This window comes from Lissotriton vulgaris, chromosome 3_1, assembly GCF_964263255.1.
Source record: "Lissotriton vulgaris chromosome 3_1, aLisVul1.2, whole genome shotgun sequence".
Taxonomy (NCBI): Eukaryota; Metazoa; Chordata; class Amphibia; order Caudata; family Salamandridae; genus Lissotriton; species Lissotriton vulgaris.
In genome coordinates, this window is record NC_141689.1 from 31,920,818 (window position 1) to 31,945,719 (window position 24,902).

Consider the following 24,902-nt stretch of genomic DNA (forward strand, 5'->3'; position numbering starts at 1 on the left):
CCAAGCCTCTTGGCCATGCACCTGGCACGGTGCAAGTCCTCATGAGGACGGCTCACCTGTCCTGGCCTGCAATGGGAGCGAAGTTCAGCCTAAGCCTTCCACAGTGCTGGCTTCCTGTTTACCTAGTCTCTTATTAGCCCCAATAGGAGCAAAGTCCACCGCCAAGCCTTTTCTTCCACAGGGCTGCTCTTTACACTGCCTCTCCTTTGTCCCGGTGGGAGTAAAGTCCACCGCCAAGCCATTGGCTCTGCAAGCCTTTACTCCCATTGGGACCAAGGAGAGTCAGTGTAGAGAGGATGAAATCCAACTGCCCCAAACTCATCACAGACCAAAACTAAAGTGGTGATCTTCAGAAAAAAAGCTTCAGCTTGGGACTACACCTGGAGGCTACTGGACCTCAGCCCCACACCCTCCACCACCCCTACACCGGAAATCTGTGAACCACCCTGGACGACAAGCTCTAAATGGCAGCCCAGGTAAACAGAGTGACCTCTACTTGCTCTTCAAATGACTACAGGAGAAACCAGGGAAAACGTTCACAGGTCCCGATTAAAAGAAGACTTGACCATAGAAACACACTCTACCTGAATTATGAAGACGCTCCTGAACAGCCTCCAAATCATCCAAAACACTGTAGACAGGCTCATCCTCACCTACCTCACCGCACAAACCACCACAAACATCAGAGAACTTCACTGGTTCCCCTTACACAAATGCACCCTGATGAAACTCCAAACAAACACACACAAAGAACCATACAACACTGGCCATGCCCACCTCAACAGCTGCATGCACTTGCAACTACCTCTCAGTCACCCCTGATCAGCCGGACTCTCACTAGCACACCTGCCCCATCTACAAAGCAAAAAAAACAATTGATGGACAGAATGCAGAACAATGTCATACATTCAGTTATCCATGGGCTCGCACACTGCTCCACCCACCAGCTGGTTTGCCACGCCCATCCCTGAACGCGTGTTTCTGGGTCGTTACCCTTCGTCAGCAGGGAATAGGCGTTCATCTGGGGTTGCTGTGTAGGCTGCCAAAAGTGTTCTCAGGTATGGTACCTCTCCACTGCGCGCAGGTGCGTGATCCCGAGCTCGTCAGCTCAACCGGCTCAAGGGAGCCTTAATAAACAGTAATCCATGGGGTCGCATACTGCTCCACCCACCAGCGGGTTCGCCCCGTCCATCCCTGGACACGTGTTTCTGGGTCGTTACCCTTCGTCAGCAGGGAATAGGGGCGATCCGGAGGAGGGGCTAGCAGTGTGCGATCCATTGCGGTTTAATGTTATACATTCACACCAGTAGAGCATCTGGGCCTCATTCCATCGTTGTTTTGCTCATCATGCCATTCCAGCTTGGACCCAGCCATATGCAAATCAGTCTTGACCTTGTGCCTCATGAGAATAGTCCAGCCTGAACTGGCAGGCCAGGTCCTTCCTGGACTGAAAATAAGCATCTTAGGAGCGGTTTTGGGTTTTCAGCCCTCAGTCAGGATAGCTTGACTCCAGTGGCATGGAGAGCACAGGAATCACATCTGAGCATACCCGTCCCACTCGGGTGACAAATGCAAACAATACACATCCACAAAGCGACAGCCTGATGCTGACTGAATTCCCCAACACCTCCATCAAGGCGTGGAACGACCTCACACTCCAAAGCATTGACAGATCTTCGTGCTTGTCTAGCTCCTTGAGGAGCAGCTGTGCTGTGGGACTGAGGTCCATTGGGAGAGCTGTGTAATGTTCTATACATGAATATCAAGCCGTGCTTTGAGACCGAGGTAAATTGAGAGATCTTGGCTGGTCTCAGTACTGAAGATGAAGCAATGGATGGGCCGAGTGTGCAATTCACTATCTCTGACGGCTGGATTGCACTTGCAATATTGCTACAGATAGAGGGGCTCTGGCAAAGCTGTGTCTTAAGCTTACTACTGCACAACTCAGGTGCAAAAGGGCTGTATTTTGGTTTCTGTACTGCATAAGCAGGGGTGCTGTGGGACTGAGGGATATCAAGAACGCTGTGTGCTCTGTCTTAGGACTGCAACCACAGCAGTGGTGCTGGACAGAGGTGCAAGGGGAAAAACATGTGAGTAAAAGTGTATCTAAAGGCTTCTAAATCAGACACAGGATTGGGCCCTGGAGTGAGAACATCAGGCCTCAGACACTTGACACCCAGCAAATACAGAACCTGAACTCCCAGCAGACACAGGATTAGACCCTTGAGTGAGGGCGCCAGGCCTGAGATAATGTACTCCAAACAGATTCAAGACTTGGGCTCCCAGCAGACACAGGATCGGGCTGTTGAGTGTGGGTGTCAGGCCCCAGACAATACTAACAGCAGATACAGAACCTGAACTCCCAGCAGACACAGGATCGGGCTGTTGAGTGAAGACATCAGGCCCCAGACACGACTCACAGCAGATACAGAACATGAACTCCCAGCAGACACAGGATCGGGCAGTTGAGTGAAGACATCTGGACCCAGACACGTCTCACAGCAGATACAGAACCTGAACTCCCACCAGACACAGGATTGGACTGTTGAGTGAAGACATCAGGCCCCAGACATGACTCACAGCAGATACAGAACCTGAACTCCCAGCAGACACAGGATTGCACTGTTGAGTGAAGACATCAGGCCCCAGGCCCGACTCACAGCAGATACAGAACATGAACTCCCACCAGACACAGGATCGGGCTGTTGAATGAAGAAATCAGGCCCCAGACACGACTCACAGCAGATACAGAACATGAACTCCCACCAGACACAGGATCGGGCTGTTGAATGAAGAAATCAGGCCCCAGACACGACTCACAGCAGATACAGAACATGAACTCCCAGCAGACACAGGATCGGGCAGTTGAGTGAAGACATCTGGACCCAGACACGTCTCACAGCAGATACAGAACCTGAACTCCCACCAGACACAGGATTGGACTGTTGAGTGAAGACATCAGGCCCCAGACATGACTCACAGCAGATACAGAACCTGAACTCCCACCAGACACAGGATTGGACTGTTGAGTGAAGACATCAGGCCCCAGACATGACTCACAGCAGATACAGAACCTGAACTCCCAGCAGACACAGGATTGCACTGTTGAGTGAAGACATCAGGCCCCAGGCCCGACTCACAGCAGATACAGAACATGAACTCCCACCAGATACAGGATTGGGCTGTTTAGTGAGGGTGTCAGGCCCCAAACAATACTAACAGCAGATACAGAACAAGAACTCCCACCAGACACAGGATCGGAGTGTTGAGTGAAGACATCAGGCCCCAGACATGACTCACAGCAGACACAGAACATGAACTCCCACCAGACACAGGATCGGACTGTTGAGTGAAGACATCAGGCACCAGACACGACTCACAGCAGATACAGAACCTGAACTCCCAGAAGACACAGGATCGGGCTGTTGAGTGAAGACATCAGGCCCCAGACACGACTCACAGCAGACACAGAACCTGAACTCCCAGCAGACACAGGATCGGGCTGTTTAGTGAGGGTGTAGGGCCCCAGACAATACTAACAGCAGACACAGAACATGAACTCCTACCAGACACAGGATCGGACTGTTGAGTGAGGACATCAGGCCCCAGACAATACTAACAGCAGACACAGAACCTGAACTCCCACCAGATACAGGATCAGGTTGTTGAGTGAAGACATCAGGCCCCAGACACGACTCCCAGCAGATACAGAACATGAACTCTCACCAGACACAGGATCGGACTGTTGAGTGAGGGCATCAGGCCCCAGACACGACTCACAGCAGATACAGAACCCGAACTCCCAGCAGACACAGGATCGGACTGTTGAGTGAAGACATCAGGCCCCAGACAATACTAACAGCAGACACAGAACATGAACTCCCAGCAGACACAGGATCGGGCTGTTTAGTGAAGACATCAGGCCCCAGACAATACTAACAGCAGACACAGAACATGAACTCCCAGCAGACACAGGATCGGGCTGTTTAGTGAGGGTGTCAGGCCCCAGACACGACTCACAGCAGACACAGAACATGAACTCCCAGGATCGGGCTGTTAAGTGAAGACTGTATCAAACATTTGATTTAAGGGGTGTAAGAGTGACTATTTGACCCTTTCCTCTCTTGTTGATTTAGATATGTTGAGTGAAGACATCAGGCCCCAGACACGACTCGCAGCAGATACAGAACCTGAACTCCCAGCAGACACAGGATCGGGCTGTTTAGTGAGGGTGTCAGGCCCCAGACAATACTAACAACAGATACAGAACCTGAACTCCCAGCAGACACAGGATCGCGCTGTTGAGTGAAGACATCTGGCCTCAGACACGACTCACAGCAGATAGAGAACGGCCTGAACTCCCACCAGACACAGGATCGGACTGTTTAGTGAGGACATCAGGCACCAGACAATACTAACAGCAGACACAGAACATGAACTCCCACCAGACACAGGATCGGACTGTTGAGTGAAGACATCAGGCCCCAGACACGACTCACAGCAGATACAGAACCTGAACTCCCAGCAGACACATGATCGGGCAGCTGAAGGTGGGCCTGAGGCCCCAGACATGACTCACAGTGGATTTAGAACCCGATGTCCCAGAAAACACAGGATCAGGTTATTGAGGGATGGCGCAGGGCCCCAGACACGACTCACAGCAGAACTCACAGTACCTGAATTGAATTTGCATTGCCCCAGGCACTTGAATCTCAGCAGACATGGGATTAGGGCACAGACGAGGTTCAGAGTCTGGAACTGCAAGACACACAGCTTAGATTCTAAGCAGCCACAATGACGGCGCTTTCAGAAGATGGAGTCTGTGGCTTCTTTTTTTTGTCCTCATCAGCCTAGGTCCACAAAAGGAATGAAGAAATGAAACTCCGAGTTCTCCCCAAGTAGAGCACCATCCGGAGCCCTTGTATTCAGACCGAAGATGGGTCACTCTATCCCTTGCTTCTATTACTCCGACAACACAGAGTGGGCCCACAGTAGACGCACAGAGTGGGCCCACAGTAGACGCACAGAGTGGGACCACAGTAGACGCACAGAGTGGGCCCACAGTAGACGCACAGAGTGGGCCCACAGTAGACACACAGAGTGGGCCCACAGTAGACACACAGAGTGGGCCCACAGTAGACACACAGAGTGGAGCAACAGTAGACACACACAGTGAATCCAAAGTAGACACAGAGTAGACACACAGAGTGGACCCACAGTAGACGCAGAGTAGACACACACACAGCTTAGACCATCAAAAGGCAGAGCATGGATCCTGCACGCCCAGCAGACACTAAGTCTGTACTCATCAAGACTGTCCTCCCAGTAGACACTGACTGAACCTGGATCCTCAGCAGACAAAGGATCATACTTTTAAGTGAGATTTCAAACTTCAGAGCCTGACCCCACCAGCAGATACAGATCTTAAACTCTCGAAGACACCGAATCCGGGCCCTCAGCCAACACAGGACTTCACCTGACAAAACACACACCCTGCACTGTAGCAGACACGCAGCCTGCACTGTAGCAGACACACAGCCTGCACTGTAGCAGACACACAGCCTGCACTGTAGCAGACACACAGCCTGCACTGTAGCAGACACACAGCCTGCACTGTAGCAGACACACAGCCTGCACTGTAGCAGACACACAGCCTGCACTGTAGCAGACACACAGCCTGCACTGTAGCAGACACACAGCCTGCACTGTAGCAGACACACAGCCTGCACTGTAGCAGACACACAGCCTGCACTGTAGCAGACACACAGCCTGCACTGTAGCAGACACGCAGCCTGCACTGTAGCAGACACGCAGCCTGCACTGTAGCAGACACACAGCCTGCACTGTAGCAGACACACAGCCTGCACTGTAGCAGACACACAGCCTGCACTGTAGCAGACACACAGCCTGCACTGTAGCAGACACACAGCCTGCACTGTAGCAGACAGACAGCCTGCACTGTAGCAGACACACAGCCTGCACTGTAGCAGACACACAGCCTGCACTGTAGCAGACACACAGCCTGCACTGTAGCAGACACACAGCCTGCACTGTAGCAGACACACAGCCTGCACTGTAGCAGACACACAGCCTGCACTGTAGCAGACACACAGCCTGCACTGTAGCAGACACACAGCCTGCACTGTAGCAGACACACAGCCTGCACTGTAGCAGACACACAGCCTGCACTGTAGCAGACTCTCAGCCTGCACTGTAGCAGACTCTCAGCCTGCACTGTAGCAGACTCTCAGCCTGCACTGTAGCAGACACACAGCCTGCACTGTAGCAGACACACAGCCTGCACTGTAGCAGACACACAGCCTGCACTGTAGCAGACTCTCAGCCTGCACTGTAGCAGACACACAGCCTGCACTGTAGCAGACACACAGCCTGCACTGTAGCAGACACACAGCCTGCACTGTAGCAGACACACAGCCTGCACTGTAGCAGACACACAGCCTGCACTGTAGCAGACGCACAGCCTGCACTGTAGCAGACGCACAGCCTGCACTGTAGCAGACGCACAGCCTGCACTGTAGCAGACGCACAGCCTGCACTGTAGCAGACGCACAGCCTGCACTGTAGCAGACGCACAGCCTGCACTGTAGCAGACGCACAGCCTGCACTGTAGCAGACGCACAGCCTGCACTGTAGCAGACGCACAGCCTGCACTGTAGCAGACGCACAGCCTGCACTGTAGCAGACGCACAGCCTGCACTGTAGCAGACACACAGCCTGCACTAGAGCAGACACACAGCCTGCACTGTAGCAGACACACAGCCTGCACTGTAGCAGACACAGAGTCTACACTCTCAGCTGACACACAGGTGGGGGCACCTTGCAGATAGCCTGGGCCCCAAACCACAAGATTGGATAACTGAAAGTAGATTAGAGCCTGGACTCTTAGACACAGAAGAAAAGGAGTTACTTACCTGTAACTACGGTTCTCCAGTATTGGTCTCTTTCATGGATTCACACGTTGAATCATCCCCGTCGTCGCTGTGGGAGTCCCACGGTATACATATAAAAGCAGTAGATAAAATGACTACAGGCTACCATGCAATGAAGAGTCACTGTAGTGGCCTATCCACTTTCTTTTGGAAAAAAAGAGCCAAACGTAATCAACAGCCAATCAGGTGATAGCACCCTCTAGAACAAACGAAGCACATTTCCCAGACCGGAACATTTAGATAATGTGATGTTAGGGTCAGAGCTGCCGGATATGGAACTATGGAAATAGGTTCGAGTCCCAGCCTCACCGCAACATCCTGCGATTTTGGGCAAATTACTTAATTGCGCAAGGCCTAAAACAAAAATGCATTTGATCTTCTGTAACTGAGCTGGTGCTCATATAATTACGCCCTTTGGGTGAGTTTACGCCATATAAAACTACAATAAAAAACAAAACCTGTTTGTTCATTCTTTAAGAATCTGCAAAGGCTGGAACTTAATGACAAAGGATTCTTTATTCAATAATAAAAAAAGTCTGTATTCCTTCTTAACATGGCTTTTCTTCCTTCGTTTAGTTTGAACTATCAGTCACGGATCATTAAATAAGTTTAGACCACATTTTCAACTGCTTTCACCTTACGTTTACTGTTCAAACCTTAAAGTACTTATCGATCAGGGGGGAAAATACCAGCTTTAGGTGTTTGTCTTCATTTTTGTACTGCCAAAGGCAATAAACTACTGCTAATGCTCGTTAAAAAGAACGGCCAGGTGGCATACATACCCATATCGAGAGTTGTGGCCTTTGAACCACTTTGTTACACTTTGCCCGCCCGCCAAAATGTAGTGCTTCGAGTTTTCACCAATGTTTCTGGCTCTATGAGCTTTAAAATACATAATTTATCAAACACTTCTTAAAAAATGACCCTGATGAGACTATCCAAATGCACTTTCGTGAACGGGCATGACCCAGGAATGTGTGCCACTTTTTTTAGGAGTGCCCGTGCCGAAATGTGATCCCAATCCGACCCTTGTGGGTGCGCCCCCCTGTGCCAGGCTCCCACTAGGCGAGGGAGAGCTGGCCGGTATTGACATGGATGGGTGCGCCTCCACCCCTGCGCCAGGCACTTACCGGACACCCAGCGGGAGGTGGTGGACCATGGTACAGAAAGAAGCATCGCACAGACCGAAGGGCCGGCGCTGCTCCAGGAACTGATGCGCCAGGCAGATACGCCAGCCTGCGGCGGGGACCCCGTGCCCGCCCACGGCGCCCTCGTACATGCCCATGAGGGCAGAGGACTCCCTGACGGAGCTGCACATGGTGCCAGGGCAGCGAGGGCGGGCAGTGCCAGCAGCCGGTGAACGCGAGGGATCCGGGGGCAGACAGACGCGCAGCAGCCACTGCCGGCTCCGCCGTGTGACATGAAGCAGTGAGCGCAGCCACTGCAGCTGGTATCGTCCCAGCCACTCCCAGCGCCAGGGCCGGACTCTGAACCCGGGCACTCCCCTGGCAGGCAGAGCCAACAGAGCTCTGGGTACCCTCGGGGGTGTGAGGACCGGGGTGAGCGCAGGACAGCTCCAAGCGCCTGCCAGAGGGTGTCACCCACAGCCAGGGCTCCCAGCGCATCACCCACAGCCAGGGCTCCCAGCGTATCACACACAGCCAGGGCTCCCTGCGCACCACACACAGCCAGGGCTCCCTGCGCATCACCCACAGCCAGGGCTCCCTGCGCATCACACACAGCCAGGGCTCCCTGCGCATCACACACAGCCAGGGCTCCCTGCGCATCACCCACAGCCAGGACTCCCACCGTATCACCCACAGCCAGGGCTCCCAGCTCCTGCCAGACGGTGTCACCCACAGCCAGGGCTCCCAACGCACCACCCACAGCCAGGGCTCCCAGCGCATCACACACAGCCAGGGCTCCCTGCGCACCACACACAGCCAGGGCTCCCTGCGCATCACACACAGCCAGGGCTCCCTGCGCACCACCCACAGCCAGGGCTCCCTGCGCACCACCCACAGCCAGGACTCTCACCGTATCACCCACAGCCAGGGCTCCCAGGAAGCCACCCACAGCCAGGGCTCCCAGCGCATCACCCACAGCCACGGCTCCCAGCGCTTCCAGAGGGTGTCACCCACAGCCTGGGCTCCCAGGGCACCAGCCACAGCCAGGGCTCCCAGCGCATCACCCACAGCCAGGGCTCCCAGCGCATCACCCACAGCCAGGGCTCCCAGCGCATCACACACAGCCAGGGCTCCCAGCGCATCACACACAGCCAATCAATCAATCAATCAAAGCATTTGTATAGCGCGCTACTCACCCGGAGGGTCTCAAGGCGCTTGGGGAGGGGGGTCCGCTACTGCTCGAACAGCCAGGTCTTGAGCTGCTTCCTGAAGGCGAGGTGGTCCTGGGTCAGGCGGAGGTGGGTTGGGAGGGAGTTCCAGGTCTTGGCGGCGAGGTAGGAGAAGGACCTTCCCTCTGTGGTAGCTCTTCGGATGCGGGGGACGGCGGCGAGGGCGTGGCCGGTCGATCGGAGCTGGCGTTTGGGAGCGTAGCAGTTGAGGCAGCTGTTGAGGTATCCTGGTCCTTGGTTGTGCAGGGCTTTGTGTGCATGGGTGAGGAGACGGAAGGTGATTCTCTTGTTGACCGGGAGCCAGTGCAGGTCTCGCAGGTGTCCGGAGATGTGGTTGCGACGGGGGATGTCCAGGATGAGCCTTGCTGAGGCGTTCTGGATCCGCTGGAGTCTCTTCTGGAGTTTGGCGGTGATTCCGGTGTAGAGGGAGTTGCCGTAGTCCAGTCGGCTGGTGACGAGGGCCTGGGTTACCGTCTTCCTGGTATCGGTGGGGATCCACCGGAACATCTTGCGTATCATGCGTAGGATGTTGAAGCACGACGAGGAGACGGCGTTGACTTGTCTGGTCATGGAGAGGGAGGAGTCCAGGATGAAGCCCAGGTTGCGTGCGTGGTCTCCCTGCGCACCACCCACAGCCAGGACTCCCACCGTATCACCCACAGCCAGGGCTCCCAGTGCACCACCCACAGCCAGGGCTCCTAGCGCACCACCCACAGCCAGGGCTCCCAGGAAGCCACCCACAGCCAGTGCTCCCAGCGCACCACCCACAGCCAGGGCTCCCAGCGCACCACCGACAGCCAGGGCTCCCAGCGCACCACCCGCAGCCAGGGCTCCCAGCGCACCACCCGCAGCCAGGGCTCCCAGCGCACCACCCGCAGCCAGGGCTCCCAGCGCACCACCCGCAGCCAGGGCTCCCAGCGCACCACCCGCAGCCAGGGATCCCAGCGCATCACCCGCAGCCAGGGATCCCAGGGCTTCACCCGCAGCCAGGGCACCCAGCGCACCACCTGCAGCCAGGGCTCCCAGGGCGCCACCCGCAGCCAGGGCTCCCAGAGCACCACCAGCAGCCAGGGCTCCCAGCGCCTGCCAGAAGGTGTCATCCACAGCCAGGGCTCCAAGCGAACCACCCACAGCCAGGGATCCGGGCCAACCACCCACAGCCAGGGATCCGGGCCAACCACCCACAGCCAGGGATCCGGGCCAACCACCCACAGCCAGGGATTCGGGCCAACCACCCACAGCCAGGGATCAGGGCCAACCACCCACAGCCAGGGATCAGGGCCAACCACCCACAGCCAGGGATCAGGGCCAACCACCCACAGCCAGGGCTCCAAGCGCACCACCCACAGCCAGGGCTCCCAGGGCGCCACCCACAGCCAGGGCTCCCAGCGCACCACCCACAGCCAGGGCTCCCAGCGCACCACCCACAGCCAGGGCTCCCAGCGCACCACCCACAGCCAGGGCTCCCAGCGCATCACCCACAGCCAGGGCTCCCAGGGCTTCACCCACAGCCAGGGCTCCTAGGGCGCCACCCAAAGCCAGGGCTCCCAGGGCGCCACCCACAGCCAGGTCACCCAGCGCGCCACCCACAGCCAGGGCTGCCAGGGCACCACCAACAGCCAGGGCTCCCAGCGCCTGCCAGAGGGTGTCATCCACAGCCAGGGCTCCCAGCGCACCACCCACAGCCAGGGCTCCCAGCGCACCACCCACAGCCAGGGCTCCCAGCGCACCACCCACAGCCAGGGCTCCCAGCGCACCACCCACAGCCAGGGCTCCCAGCGCACCACCCACAGCCAGGGCTCCCAGCGCACCACCCACAGCCAGGGATCCCAGCGCACCACCCACAGCCAGGGCTCCCAGGGCATCACCCACAGCCAGGGCTCCCAGCGCATCACCCACAGCCAGGGATCCCAGGGCTTCACCCAAACCCAGGGCGCCACCCACAGCCAGGGCACCCAGCGTGCCACCCACAGCCAGGGCTCCCAGGGCACCACCCACAGCCAGGGCTCCCAGGGCACCACCCACAGCCAGAGCTCCCAGGGCACCACCCACAGCCAGGGCTCCCAGGGCATCACCCACAGCCAGGGCTCCCAGCACACCACCCACTGCCAGGGCTCCCAGCCCTCCACCCACAGCCAGGGCTCCCAGCGCACCACCCACAGCCAGAGCTCCCAGGGCACCACCCACAGCCAGGGCTCAAAGCGCACCACCCACAGCCAGGGCTCCCAGCGCACCACCCACAGCCAGGGCTCCCAGCGTGCCACCCACAGCCAGGGCTCCCAGGGCACCACCAACAGCCAGGGATCCCAGCGCCTGCCAGAGGGTGTCATCCACAGCCAGGGCTCCCAGCGCACCACCCACAGCCAGAGCTCCCAGTGCACCACCCACAGCCAGGGCTCCCAGGGCATCACCCACAGCCAGTGGGTGATGCCCTAGGAGCCCTGGCTGTGGGTGGTGAAAATGACAATGCCTTTTATTTATGTTTTGGTATGTACAACATAAATTAAAGGCATTGTCATTTACAATACCATTTACAATACCAATAGCTTCAAAACTCGCAGTTGCGAGACCTATTGCATTGCAAATGCTTGTTTTAAACTGTTACTTTTTTTGGAGGACCAGGAAACAAATAGGTGTCGGCCTTTCGCACTACTTCATGTTAATATTTTTCTTTGCCAGTTCATCAGCGACCAATAAATTAAAGAAAATGTTGGCTGCGATACAAGCATGCTTCATGGTGCACACACAACTATTACATGACACGGCAATGCCACTGCTCTTTCTTTAGCATTTTATTTAAGCTGTAAAATGTTTTGCTAATGCTGTACAGCATGAACAGAAGGCATTGGCAGAGCCAATATTTCTCAAAGACAAGACAAGTTGGCTTACCACTGGTTGTTAAAATACCCTCCCAAGAGCAGTGCCTAAGCCAGCTTTTCCTGAAATGCCAGTAACACAAGTCCCTATCCTTAGTTTGATTACTGCAGACCGAGGCCATGTGTATGGCAGCTAAGTACATAACACGCGGAGGATAAAACATACTACGTAGAGGGAAGCTCGACTGCATGGGACAAGTACCTTATGGACGCTTACAAACACTGGAACACACAATCGTTTTTAGGGCTCGTCCTTTCCTATTCCGTAGGAATAGGAAACGAGCCCTAATGCAGTCAACCCACTTCTTTAGGCCAATGGCTCTCCCCATAGGATTTTGGGAAGTGCACGCCTCGTGCACGAGCTTGCATTTCCCCACAGGCTCCCTGCCAGCAGCATGTGCCACATCGCTTCCCCAGCGGCCTCAATTCTCCTCCCCCTAATTGCTTTCACGGCCACATCAAAGGGATCCTTTCCCGGCCGCTTTGCCTCATGCATTTCTGCCAAGAGCTTGTTCTTCGTGTCCAGGGTTTTCTTTTTCAGGTCAAGGTTTTTAAGTTTGTTAATGTCAGTGTAATTGTTTTAAAAGAATCTTGAATGCCAGACTAAGAAATCCTCTAAGAAGCTTGCATGCACTTTAGTCGTCGTTGTAATTAGTGCTCTAATGTGACATGCGACCGATCCCTGGTTAAACAGACAGACTTTTCTGAAGAGTGGTCAACTTAATTAAACTAATGAATTCCAGGTGTGTGCAGCTGTACACAGATTACATATCTGCCTCCGGCTTGGAGCCGTCTGCACAACACTTCTACACAGGATGCGTACACATTTTGCCACTCATGTGTTCCTATCCAACATCAATGAAAACAACTGTCTGCTTTTACCCAACAGGAAAATTGTTGTGTACGAATGTCAGTAAATGGTTAAGATGCTGCGGTGCAAGAGGAATTGTTTGTGAATTTGATGTTTTTCTACCACTTACAAACCTGTTGCTATTATGATTTTAACTTACATTAAATTGCTATAGATATACACGGTAAATCATTTGACCATGACCCATTAAATATAACACTACAGTTAGCTGATTATTTAATAACATTCTCACGGTTTCCATTTGTTAACTTGGTCACATCATTCTCGCTTGTCAAAAGCTATTTTTTTAAATCAAGATGAAGTCCACTGTTGATGCTGGTATTTTTCATAATTCCAGGAGAGCAGACAGACAAACACAGACACAGCCTTCCACAGCTAGCCCATCTGTGCCCGCCACACACACAGAGGCAGAGGCGCAGAGATACACAACCACACACATCAACTCTGCCTGTCCCCACCACACACAGAGATACACAACCACATACTGATTGAAAGACACAGCCTTCCACAGCTAGCCCATCTGTGCCCGCCACACACACAGAGGCAGAGGTGCAGAGATACACAACCACACAAATCAACTCTGCCTGTCCCCACCACACACAGAGATACACAACCACATACTGATGGAAAGACACAGCCTTCCACAGCTAGCCCATCTGTGCCCGCCACACGCACAGAAGCAGAGGCGCAGAGATACACAACCACACAAATCAACTCTGCCTGTCCCCACCACACACAGAGATACACAACCACATACTGATTGAAAGACACAGCCTTCCACAGCTAGCCCATCTGTGCCCGCCACACACACAGAGGCAGAGGTGCAGAGATACACAACCACACAAATCAACTCTGCCTGTCCCCACCACACACAGAGATACACAACCACATACTGATTGAAAGACACAGCCTTCCACAGCTAGCCCATCTGTGCCCGCCACACACACAGAGGCAGAGGCGCAGAGATACACAACCACACAAATCAACTCTGCCTGTCCCCACCACACACAGAGATACACAACCACATACTGATGGAAAGACACAGCCTTCCACAGCTAGCCCATCTGTGCCCGCCACACGCACAGAGGCAGAGGCGCAGAGATACACAACCACACAAATCAACTCTGCATGTCCCCACCACACACAGAGATACACAACCACATACTGATTGAAAGACACAGCCTTCCACAGGTAGCCCATCTGTGCCCGCCACACACACAGAGGCAGAGGCGCAGAGATACACAACCACACAAATCAACTCTGCCTGTCCCCACCACACACAGAGATACACAACCACATACTGATGGAAAGACACAGCCTTCCACAGCTAGCCCATCTGTGCCCGCCACACGCACAGAAGCAGAGGCGCAGAGATACACAACCACACAAATCAACTCTGCCTGTCCCCACCACACACAGAGATACACAACCACATACTGATTGAAAGACACAGCCTTCCACAGCCAGCCCATCTGTGCCCACCACACACACACACACACACAGAGGCAGAGGCGCAGAGATACACAACCACACAAATCAACTCTGCCTGTCCCCACCACACACAGAGATACACAACCACATACTGATTGAAAGACACAGCCTTCCACAGCCAGCCCATCTGTGCCCACCACACACACACAGAGGCAGAGGCGCAGAGATACACAACCACACAAATCAACTCTGCCTGTCCCCACCACACACAGAGATACAAAACCACATACTGATTGAAAGATACAGCCTTCCACAGCTAGCCCATCTGTGCCCTCCACACACACAGAGGAAGAGAAAACTGGCACCACTGCTTGTGTGGGTGTCTGGGGGTTGGAAGTGTTTGACACTGGTAGTTCCCCGAGACACCACCACATCAAAGGCAGCCCAGCCTCCTTCCCCCAGCATGCGCTCTGCCTCAGGCCGGCATCTCTCCTCCCCTAATTATTCACTGCAGGGCCTGCGTCTCGTCACCCTTCCTCCCAGTCCCCACAAGCATGCTTCTCCAGTGGCTGCATGCTTTACAGGCGACATTTGTACGTTTGGCTGGCTTCTCTTTTTTTTGGGGTTGTTTGTATTGCACCAGGCATACGACAATAGTTGTGTGTCAAGTAGGTGGTTCCTTTGTCTTTTTCGTTTTTTTTTTAGTTCACTTTAGTTCTTGGGTGCAGTTCATCTTGGCATGGTGGCACTGTAGCATGCTTAGAGCACTATTGATCACACAGGAACAGTAGGCAAATTGGTGATGGCAACTTGTAATATCTACTTTTTCATTTTCTTCTTCACTCGAGAGTAAAGAAAATGGTAGTGTCACCTATATATTTTTGTAGTGAAACAATGGTGTCTCACTATTTTGGTAGCGACATAAGAAGCCAGTTTATTAATGTTTTCACCACCTTAATGCATACATTTAGCATTAATTTGTATGTTTCTTGTTGATGCATGTGAGCAGAGTGCCATTTCTTGTGCATGTGATCATATATGCAATTTCTGCTGAATCTAAATAATGTTCCATTTCTGGTGCCAGTGAGTAAGGTAGCTCTTCTGTTGCAAGTGAGCCCCTCTCCCCCTCCAATCTTCCCTCTCTCCTCAACCTACCCTCCTCCCTCTCTTCTCACTCACCCCTCACTCTCTCCCCTTTATCCCCTCCCCTCTCACCACTCTCCCCTCCCTCTCTCAAATCCCACTCCTCACTCACTCCTCTCTCCCCTCTCCTCACCCACCCCTCTCCTCTCCCCCCTCCCTCTCTCAAATCCCACTCTCTCCTCACTCACTCCTCTCTCCCCTCTCCTCACCCACCCCTCTCCTCTCCCCATCTCCCCTCTCACCACTCAACACTCTACCCTCTCACCACTACACTCCCTCTCCAATCCCTCTCTCTCTCTCCCCTCTCCTCACTCACCCCTCTCCTCACTCTCTCCAGGCCTGACTCTCTCCTCAACTCTCACCACTCTCCCCTCTTAACACCACTCTCCCCTCTCAACACCACTCTCTCCTCTCAACACCACTCTCCCCTCTCAACACCACTCTCCCCTCTCAACACCACTCTCCCCTCTCAACACCACTCTCCCCTCTCAACACCACTCTCCCCTCTCAACACCACTCTCCTCACCACTTTCCCATCTCCTAATTGCATTTTTTCACGGCCGCCAGGCCGTGACACCACATCAAAGGGCTTCTCCTCCCCTAATTATTTTTTTCCGGCCGGCCGTACTTTAAGTTTCACGCCCGCCATACAACATACAACCACACATACAACCACACGCACAACCACATCGTCAGTGCACAGTTTCACCAGGCACACACACCACCAGCCGTCAGTGCACGCTTCCACCAGGCACACACACCACCAGCCGGCAGTGCACACTTTCACCACAGCACCACTCAGCACCACCACAGCACCACTCAGCATCACTCAGGGGCACCACAACATCAATATACGCTACCAGAGCTTCACTGAACGCCACAGCATCACTCGGCACACCCACAACATCATTCGGAGCCAACAAAGCATCAATATGTGCAACAATTCAACAACAACTGATTCAAATATGTTCTCTCAATTTTTCAAAATTTATTGAAAATGTCACCAAAAAAATTTAATCTTTCACTTCTGTTCTTGTATTTTCATCACTATAAAAAACAATAAACATAATCTTCCACAAATTATTTGCAAAAGTTTAAGCTATTGCCATTATATATTACAATATCTTTAATTTAACTATTAAATATTGAACAAAAACATTGCTAATTTTAATATGAATACATCTAAGTATTGTAAAGTGTTGGACAGGCCACATGACGGGCTCGCTCCCTCCCCGCATGCCAGGGCCCGGACACCGGCCCTCCAGGTGCTACCCACAGAAGCAACCCGCACCTCGTCCCCTACGGGACTCGTGCCACCGGACATCTCCGCATCATGGGGCCGGGCCATTGTCAACTCCCTTGCCCGACCCGGCCGCCATCTTGGACCCTGCACCACGAGGCCGCGTGGCCTCAACTCGACCCTAACCCTGGGCCTGGCCAGGCCCCGACATCCTGGCACCACCATCCACCTAGGAGGTGAACGGACCACTTGGCAGGTCAATGGGAGAAAGAAGTGTTGATGGCTCTCCCCCGCCAGGTGCCGATCGCCCCCAGCTCCCCCGGGCGCTGGCTCCACCCCCCTGCTGGGTGTCTGGACTCCCTCATCCCGGACCTCCCGACCTCCAAGTGCGAGGGTCCGGACATCAAAGGGCGCCAGACCTATAACTGGGCAGCTCCAGAGCAGGAAGGCAGTTGTATCCTGGAGTCGAGAGACACCGTGAAGAACTCATCCTTGACGGACTGTTGGCGCTGCCACAGCCCTGCCTTGTGAACTATCGTCCTGCCTGCTGGCGCTGCCGCAGCCTTCTGCTACCTTCATCCTCGTCGGGACCTGCTGGCGCTGCCGCGGACCGTTGTACCTACCACCTTCGTCGGAACCTGCTGGCGCTGCCGCGGACCGTTGCTACCTACGATCATCTCGGGACCTGCTGGCGCTGGCGCTGCCGCGGCCCGACCTCCGGAAACACCGAGCTCGAGGATTGTGAGCTACCCACCTTTGCTCGCACCTACCAGATTGGTAACAAGACTGTCCCGCTACCCCCTTTCCCATCCAAGAGACTAGAATCGAGGGGACCCCTGAGTCCTGACCTCCTTGTACCATTCTACCGTACTTAAAGATTGCTTATAAAGAACGTTAAACCTTATCTTTGTGTGGTGTACATCTGTGGGGGGGAAGTTACTCGTCTGTACGATCGCTGGAGACAGCTCTCCCCGGAGACCTCTCCCCTTGTCCTCGGCCGACCCTCCAGGTCCCGTCTAACATAAAGACAACACATATTGCATTACAAATGCTATAGGTGTCACATTTCCACAAGTTAACACTATTAGCATTGTAAATGACAAAGTTATTAATTTCCAAAATTTTAAAACAAAAACAAATAATAAATTTGTCATTTACAATACTAATCCCTCAAACTTTACTAATGCGAGCCCTATTGCATTGCAAATGCTTGTTAATAACTTTGAAATGAAAGGAGCCGTTTTCGGAATGTATGTAGCATCTGATATACAGTTCTTTAACCAACTGAAATAAACACAATTCCGACTTGATTCAGTAGGTACATCTGGGTGAGAAATAAGAAAGGCTGCTGACCTGCTATCAACATGAATTAACATCTTGCATTGGTAGCACCAGACCTCAGTGGGAACCTGAGCGACTAAAAACTGGCCTTGGAAATCTACTTCTATGTCCTCAAACTCCACAAGGGAGAGTAACCATAGATCTCAACAAGCTCAAACTAGTGCCTACCATCATACAGCAACTACCACTTAATCTGTCACCAAGGCTGGAAACATTCTCACAAACTCTTGTTCGTGTAAAGACGAAAGATCATAACAGAGCCACTCCTCGGACAACACAAGAAATTCTGTGATTTACCAATATATGAGAGATAGCAGAGCCACTCTCGGTAAGATGTCTGAGAGTTAATAATACAAGAGAGATCATAACAGAGCCACTCCTCAGACACTGAGAGACTTCTGTGATTTAACAATACAAGAGAGAAGGTAACAGAGACACTCCTCAGACACTGAGAGACATCTGTGGTTTAATAATACAAGAAAGAGCATAAAAGGGCCATTCCACAGACACCAAGAGACTTCTGTGATTTAAAAATGCAAGAGAGATAGTAGAATATGCAGGATATAAAGAAGTGAACACGACAGCGAGATATAGGACTGCGTGTCCTTTTAAGGTGTAGAATGTCCAATCCAATGGAAGCAGTGCCTGGTAGTCGAATGATGCACCAAACTGCCAGCAGCATAAGTTCAGACCCTAATGCTCCTCTGGGTGCAGCCAAAGTCTAGTCTATGTATATTTCAAATCACTGGTAACAATACATTATACGGACAACTACGCCAGTCCCCTTTCTGTGGACTCAATAACCAGCCACCGCGACCAGCTCTCACTTCACCTCGGCTCAAAGTATGTATGGTGGACCCCCTCATGCTCCTCACCTCCTCCCACGGCTCCGACTCCCTGTCCAGGCCAAGTCTGCACTCTTTTCTCTATATTGTCTCATGTCACTGCAGACACCGTTTATGTTTAGGGAATTTGTTAAGCGGACGTATACCAAAAGGTCTCTTGGCGCTATGAGGGGAGTGAGAACCTTCCTAAGGATTACTAACAGTAGGCTAGGGTGAACAACCATGTTTTCAGTTATTTTCTGAAATTGGTGTACTCAGATGTTAGTCTGATGTCTATCGGCAAAGAATTCCAAAGAGTAGGGCCAAGTACAGAAAAGCTGGAGCAACACGTTCTCTTGTGCTGTAATCTTGGAATAGTCAGTATAAACATTGTGGCAGAACTGAGATTCCGTTTGGGTAAGTACCTTGAGATCTTTGCAGGTATGAATTTTGGGCTCTTCTCGTAGAGTGAGTTGAAGACCATACAGCCAGTCTTAAACATGGACCACTGAGTCACTGAAAGCCAGTATAACTGCTTCAGAAGTGGTTTGGTGTGACAGTGTCTTGGTTGCTGAAAGGCCAGCCTGGCCGCTTGATTTTGAATCAACTGCAGCGTAAGGGTTTGATTAGCAGGGAGCCCTGAATAGATGGCATTGACATAATCCATCCTGGACATGATCAGAGCAAGCAGGATGACCATGCTTGCTGTAGGAAGGTGGATATCTGACTATGGTTACCCCCAAACTTTTTGCCTGGTGTTTAGCTGGTTTTTGACATAGTTGGACTGGGATCCTGCTATTCAGGGCCCCAGGCTAATTGCTCTCGCCTTAAAATGGACTCCATGTACCTTTGGTGCATACACAATTGGAACTGGTTCACCTTATTGGCCCCTGTAACAGTGTACCCTAGGTACCCAGGGCATAGGTGCATCCAAGGCCTACCAGGGGCTGCAGCATGTATTGTGCCACCCCTGGCCTGGCCTCCATATTTGACACAACTGGCTGATCACTCAGCTGGGGTAAGTTGGTGTAATCACCTCTTACTTAGATATAGTATCCCTATATCTAACCTTAAACTGGACACATATGTTCCTATCAGCCACTCCTATGGAAGGTCTCTTCAATCCTGGAGGTAGAGTGCTTGGAAATATGTGAGATGGTGCTCTAGCATGAGCTGAGCCTGTCTGCAGATGTCGGGAACCACTCCCTAAGCTGTTCCAGGATATTGTCATACCATATACTCTTAAGTGCATTATAATCCTCGCGGTTATATGCTATCTTTGGTTTGGCGTTATCAAAACATGTCGAGTAAGGTGTCATACGAATTGGAATACTATCCCCTCGACAGTTCTGTCGTCGGGGATAGCATTCCACCCTTCTAGAGGGACACAACATGTGTGTAGCCTTAACCCCGGTTAAAGTTAACCAGAGCCTCAGCATCACAAAATGGATGCTGCCACCACAGACACGAGTCTGGCCTCCTGCTGCTGGGAGTCCTTCCAGCGAGGAAGGCCTGGACAAAGGGTTTCCTGCCTTGGGAGGTGCCAGCACCACCCCAGACAGGGTTTTGTGTATTGGGTAGGACAGGGCTGAATAGATTGAGACATGCCCGGGGCACACAAGGTGTCCCCGTGCATAAGCCAGTCCAAACCGGTCCTGGGACTTTCCAGACCCAGGCCTGGCGAGGAGCTGGACAAAGGAAAGGGGGTGTAACCGCCCCCCTTCCTGGTTCCTCCCAGAGGAGGGACCTAGTACCTTGCAATGGAGTACTCGCGACTCTTCCTGCAACCTCCATTCATGCAGTGGCCAGGCCAGTGTTCAAACGAATGACGTCGGACCATGCGTCCTCCTTGCTGTTGCTGTGCTCTTTTCACTGGCTTCCTGTGACCTGCTCAGAAACTAATGACGTCTGACCACGAGTCCTCCTAGCTATGCTCTTTTCACTGGCTTCCTGTGAACTGCTCAGAAACGAATGACGTCGGACCAGGCGTCCTCCTTGCTATGCTCTTTTCACTGGCTTCTTGTGACCTGCTAAGAAACGAATGACGTTGGACCATGCGTCCTCCTTGCTATGCTCTTTTCACTGGCGCCCTGTGACCTGCTGAGAAACGAATGACGTCTGACCAAGAGTCCTCCTTGCTGTGCTCTTTTCACTGACGCCCTGTGACCTGCTCAGAAACGAATGACGTCGGACCATGCGTCCTCCTTGCTATGCTCTTTTCACTGGCTTCCTGTGACCTGCTCAGAAACGAATGACATCGGACCATGCGTCCTCCTTGCTGTTGCTGTGCTCTTTTCACTGGTTTCCTGTGACCCGCTCAGAAACGAATGACGTCGGACCACGAGTCCTCCTTGCTGTGCTCTTTTCACTGGCGCCATGTGACATGCTCAGAAACGAATGACGTCAGACCATGCGTCCTCCTTGCTATGCTCTTTTCACTGGCTTCCTGTGACCTGCTCAGAAACGAATGACGTCGGACCATGCGTCCTCCTTGCTGTTGCTGTGCTCTTTTCACTGGCTTCCTGTGACCCGCTCAGAAACGAATGACGTCTGACCACGAGTCCTCCTTGCTATGCTCTTTTCACTGGCGCCCTGTGACCTGCTCAGAAACGAATGACGTCAGACCATGCGTCCTCCTTGCTATGCTCTTTTCACTGGCTTCCTGTGACCTGCTCAGAAACTAATGATGTCGGACCATGCGTCCTCCTTGCTGTTGCTGTGATCTTTTCACTGGCGCCCTGTGACCTGCTCAGAAACAAATGACGTCGGACCATGCGTCCTCCTTGCTGTTGCTGTGCTCTTTTCACTGGCGCCCTATGACCTGCTCAGAAACGAATGATGTCAGACAACGAGTCCTCCTTGCTGTGCTCTTTTCACTGACGCCCTGGGACCTGCTCAGAAACGAATGACGTCAGACCATGCGTCCTCCTTGCTAGGCTCTTTTCACTGGCTTCCTGTGACCTGCTCAGAAACGAATGACGTCGGACCATGCGTCCTCCTTGCTGTTGCTGTGCTCTTTTCACTGGCGCCCTATGACCTGCTCAGAAACGAATGATGTCAGACAACGAGTCCTCCTTGCTGTGCTCTTTTCACTGACGCCCTGTGACCTGCTCAGAAACAAATGACGTCAGACCATGCGTCCTCCTTGCTATGCTCTTTTCATTGGCTTCCTGTGACTTGCTCAGAAACGAATTATTATTATTATTAAAAGGCTCTTCTATAGCGCATGGCCACTCGGGAGCATCCCAGCGCTTAAGACTAACCAAGCGGAGATGAATTAAAAATAGAGAACCATTTTAACTAGTTTTTTGGAAACAAAAGAGTTTTTAACTTTTTCCGAAAGACAAGGAGGTTAGGCTCTTGGCGAAGAGGTGGAGGAAGAGCATTCCACAGCCCAGCCGCGTTGTGCGAGAACAGGCGACCTCCAGTGCGGGATCTCCTGATCCTAGGCACTGTCAGCAAGTTTTGTTGGTTCGAGCGAAGATTCCTGGTAGGGTTGTAGGGTCTGATCATATCCTCTAGAATGGGGGGGCCACTCCCATAGAGTGTTTTATGGACCGTGCAGAGGGTCTTGAAATAGATTCGCTCCTTTATGGGGAGCCAATGCAAGGTGCGGAGTGCGGGCCTGGCTGATGTACGATGACTCGTGCCCGTGAGCAGCCGTGCTGCGGAATTCTGGACAACCTGAAGTTGCCGAATAACCGACACGGGGGCTCCAAGATAGAGCGCATTTCCATAATCCAACCTGGATAGGACAAGGGACTGGACAATGGTTTTCTTTGCTGCCTCGGGTAACTGAGGAAGGATTTTCCGGATTGTTTTCAGCAGTCCGAAGCAGGTGGCTACTGTTTTCCTAGCCTGGGTCTTAAATGACAACTCTGCGTCCAACCAGAAGCCGAGACTCTTTATCTCGGTCTTTGGAGTGGGTCCTGGACCCATACAAGAGGGCCAGTGTATCGAGTTGTCAAATGTGGCTCGTTTTCCTAGAAGCATCAGCTCCGTTTTACCTCCATTCAATTTCAGGTGGGACAGGTCCATCCAGTTTGCTACTGCCTCCAGGCAATGACAGAGCCTGGAGGGGGAGGATTCCAACTGATTAAGAGAAACAACTAGCTGGGTGTCGTCAGCATAGCTTACCAGTTGGATCCCAAAGGGGGCAACTACTTCTGCCAGGGGCGCCATATAAACATTAAACAGTGTGGGGCTAAGGGAGGAGCCCTGTGGCACCCCACACTGTAATGGCATTGATGGAGAACAGCTATTTTCTGTAAAGACCTTAAAGGATCTGTCACCCAGGAAGGACTCCAGCCACATGAGTGCCCTGTCTTTGACGCCCAGTTTTTTAAGACGAGACAGGAGGACACGGTGGTTCACCGTGTCGAAAGCGGCACTGAGGTCCAGGAGGATAATGGCCGCGCTGCCACCTGCGTCCAGAATCCTCCTGGAATCCTCTACCACCCTCAGCAGTGCTGTCTCCGTACCCTGTCCCTTCCGAAACCCAGTTTGGGTTGAATGAAGCAGGTTATGGGTCTCCAGAAAGGATGCTAGTTGTTTATTTACCCATTTCTCTGCAAGTTTACTAATGCCAGGGAGCAGGGAGATGGGACGATAATTGGAAAAGTCCTGGGGGTCGAGATGGGGCTTTTTTAACAAGGCCTTGACCATTGCCAATTTCCAGTCTTGGGGTACCCTTCCTAATTCAAATGAGGTGTTAACTAGATGGATGATGTGTGTGCTGATGTTGGGCAAGGCTAACTTTAGAATATTCATAGGGGCAGGGTCTAGCGGAGAACCGCTTTTTACAGAGTTGAAAAGCGTGGGCAGCAATTCCGTACTAAGGGGGGAAAAGGAAGGGAGACAGGGCAGAATAATATCTGTATCATCTGGCAAAGGGAGGATAGGTTCTTCAGGAGGAAGAGGAGGGAGGGACAGGAGGATCTTTTGAATTTTTTCAGCAAAGAAATTCGCCAGATTGGTGCATTGAGCATCTGCCTCCTCCGTACAGAGTGGTGAAGATGGCGGGTCAGGGGCTTTCAACAGGGATTTAGCTATCTTGAACATCTCTCTTGGGGCGTTGGCTGAAATCTCTATTTTTTCTGCATAAAAGATGGATTTGGCCACGTTAAGAGCAGATTTATATTTTTTTAGAGAGAGTTTGTATTTAGTTTTTTTCTCTTCCACAAAGTGTTTCCTCCACTGTCTCTCCAACCGTTTACATTCTTGTTTTAGGGACCTTAGCTCAGAAGTGTACCAAGGTTGTTTAGTGGAGGCTTTCTTTTTGGAGATGTTTGTTTTAGGAAGCACCCTGTCCAATGATGATTCAATCCATTGGTTAAAGTCCAGGTTAGCCCTGTCAATGTCCTGATTGGCCTGAGGTTCGCTTGTATTCAGTGCCTCTGCCCATTCGTTCATTTTTAATTTCGTCCACCGCCTACTCAAAATTTTACTGGGTGGTTCTGTTGGACCGGGTGCGGGCATATTCCATATGAAGGGGATGACCATATGATCTGTCCAAGGGGTGGGGTATGGCTCTACTGATGTTAAGTCCACAATATTGGAAAATATTGGGTCTAGAAGGTTCCCTTTAGAGTGGGTAGGGTGTGAGACTATCAGATTTAGTTCACATGCCGCAAGATCTTTAGTTAATTCTGTGGCAGTGGTGTCTGAGGGATTATTAAAATGAAGATTCAGGTCTCCTAGTACTATAAAATTTGAGACCCTGCTAGCTAACTCTATGGTTGATTCAATGATTCCTTTCGGAAATTGTCCAATAGCGCCAGGGGGACGGTAAATCAGAAGTCCAGAAAATGACACTTCTGGGGATAAAGTGATGGCGAATTGTGCACTTTCACAGTCAGGGATGAAGCTGT

The 24,902-nt window shown here is 52.4% G+C and overlaps 1 protein-coding gene across 2 annotated transcripts in view; it reads right to left on the bottom strand.

The window, feature by feature from the left end:
- GBA2 (glucosylceramidase beta 2) overlaps positions 1 to 24,902 on the bottom strand; it is a 228,021-nt gene that overhangs the window by 194,361 nt on the left and 8,758 nt on the right. The window contains exon 1 of one of the 2 annotated variants that reach the window (XM_086960013.1): positions 8,081 to 8,428. The exons of the other annotated variant lie outside the window; for it this stretch is intronic. Within the exon in view, the coding sequence (XP_086816139.1) occupies positions 8,081 to 8,268 (188 nt within the window). The 5' untranslated portion in view covers positions 8,269 to 8,428. Of the gene's footprint in view, positions 1 to 8,080; positions 8,429 to 24,902 lie in introns of those variants that run through there. 2 annotated transcript variants of the gene reach the window in all.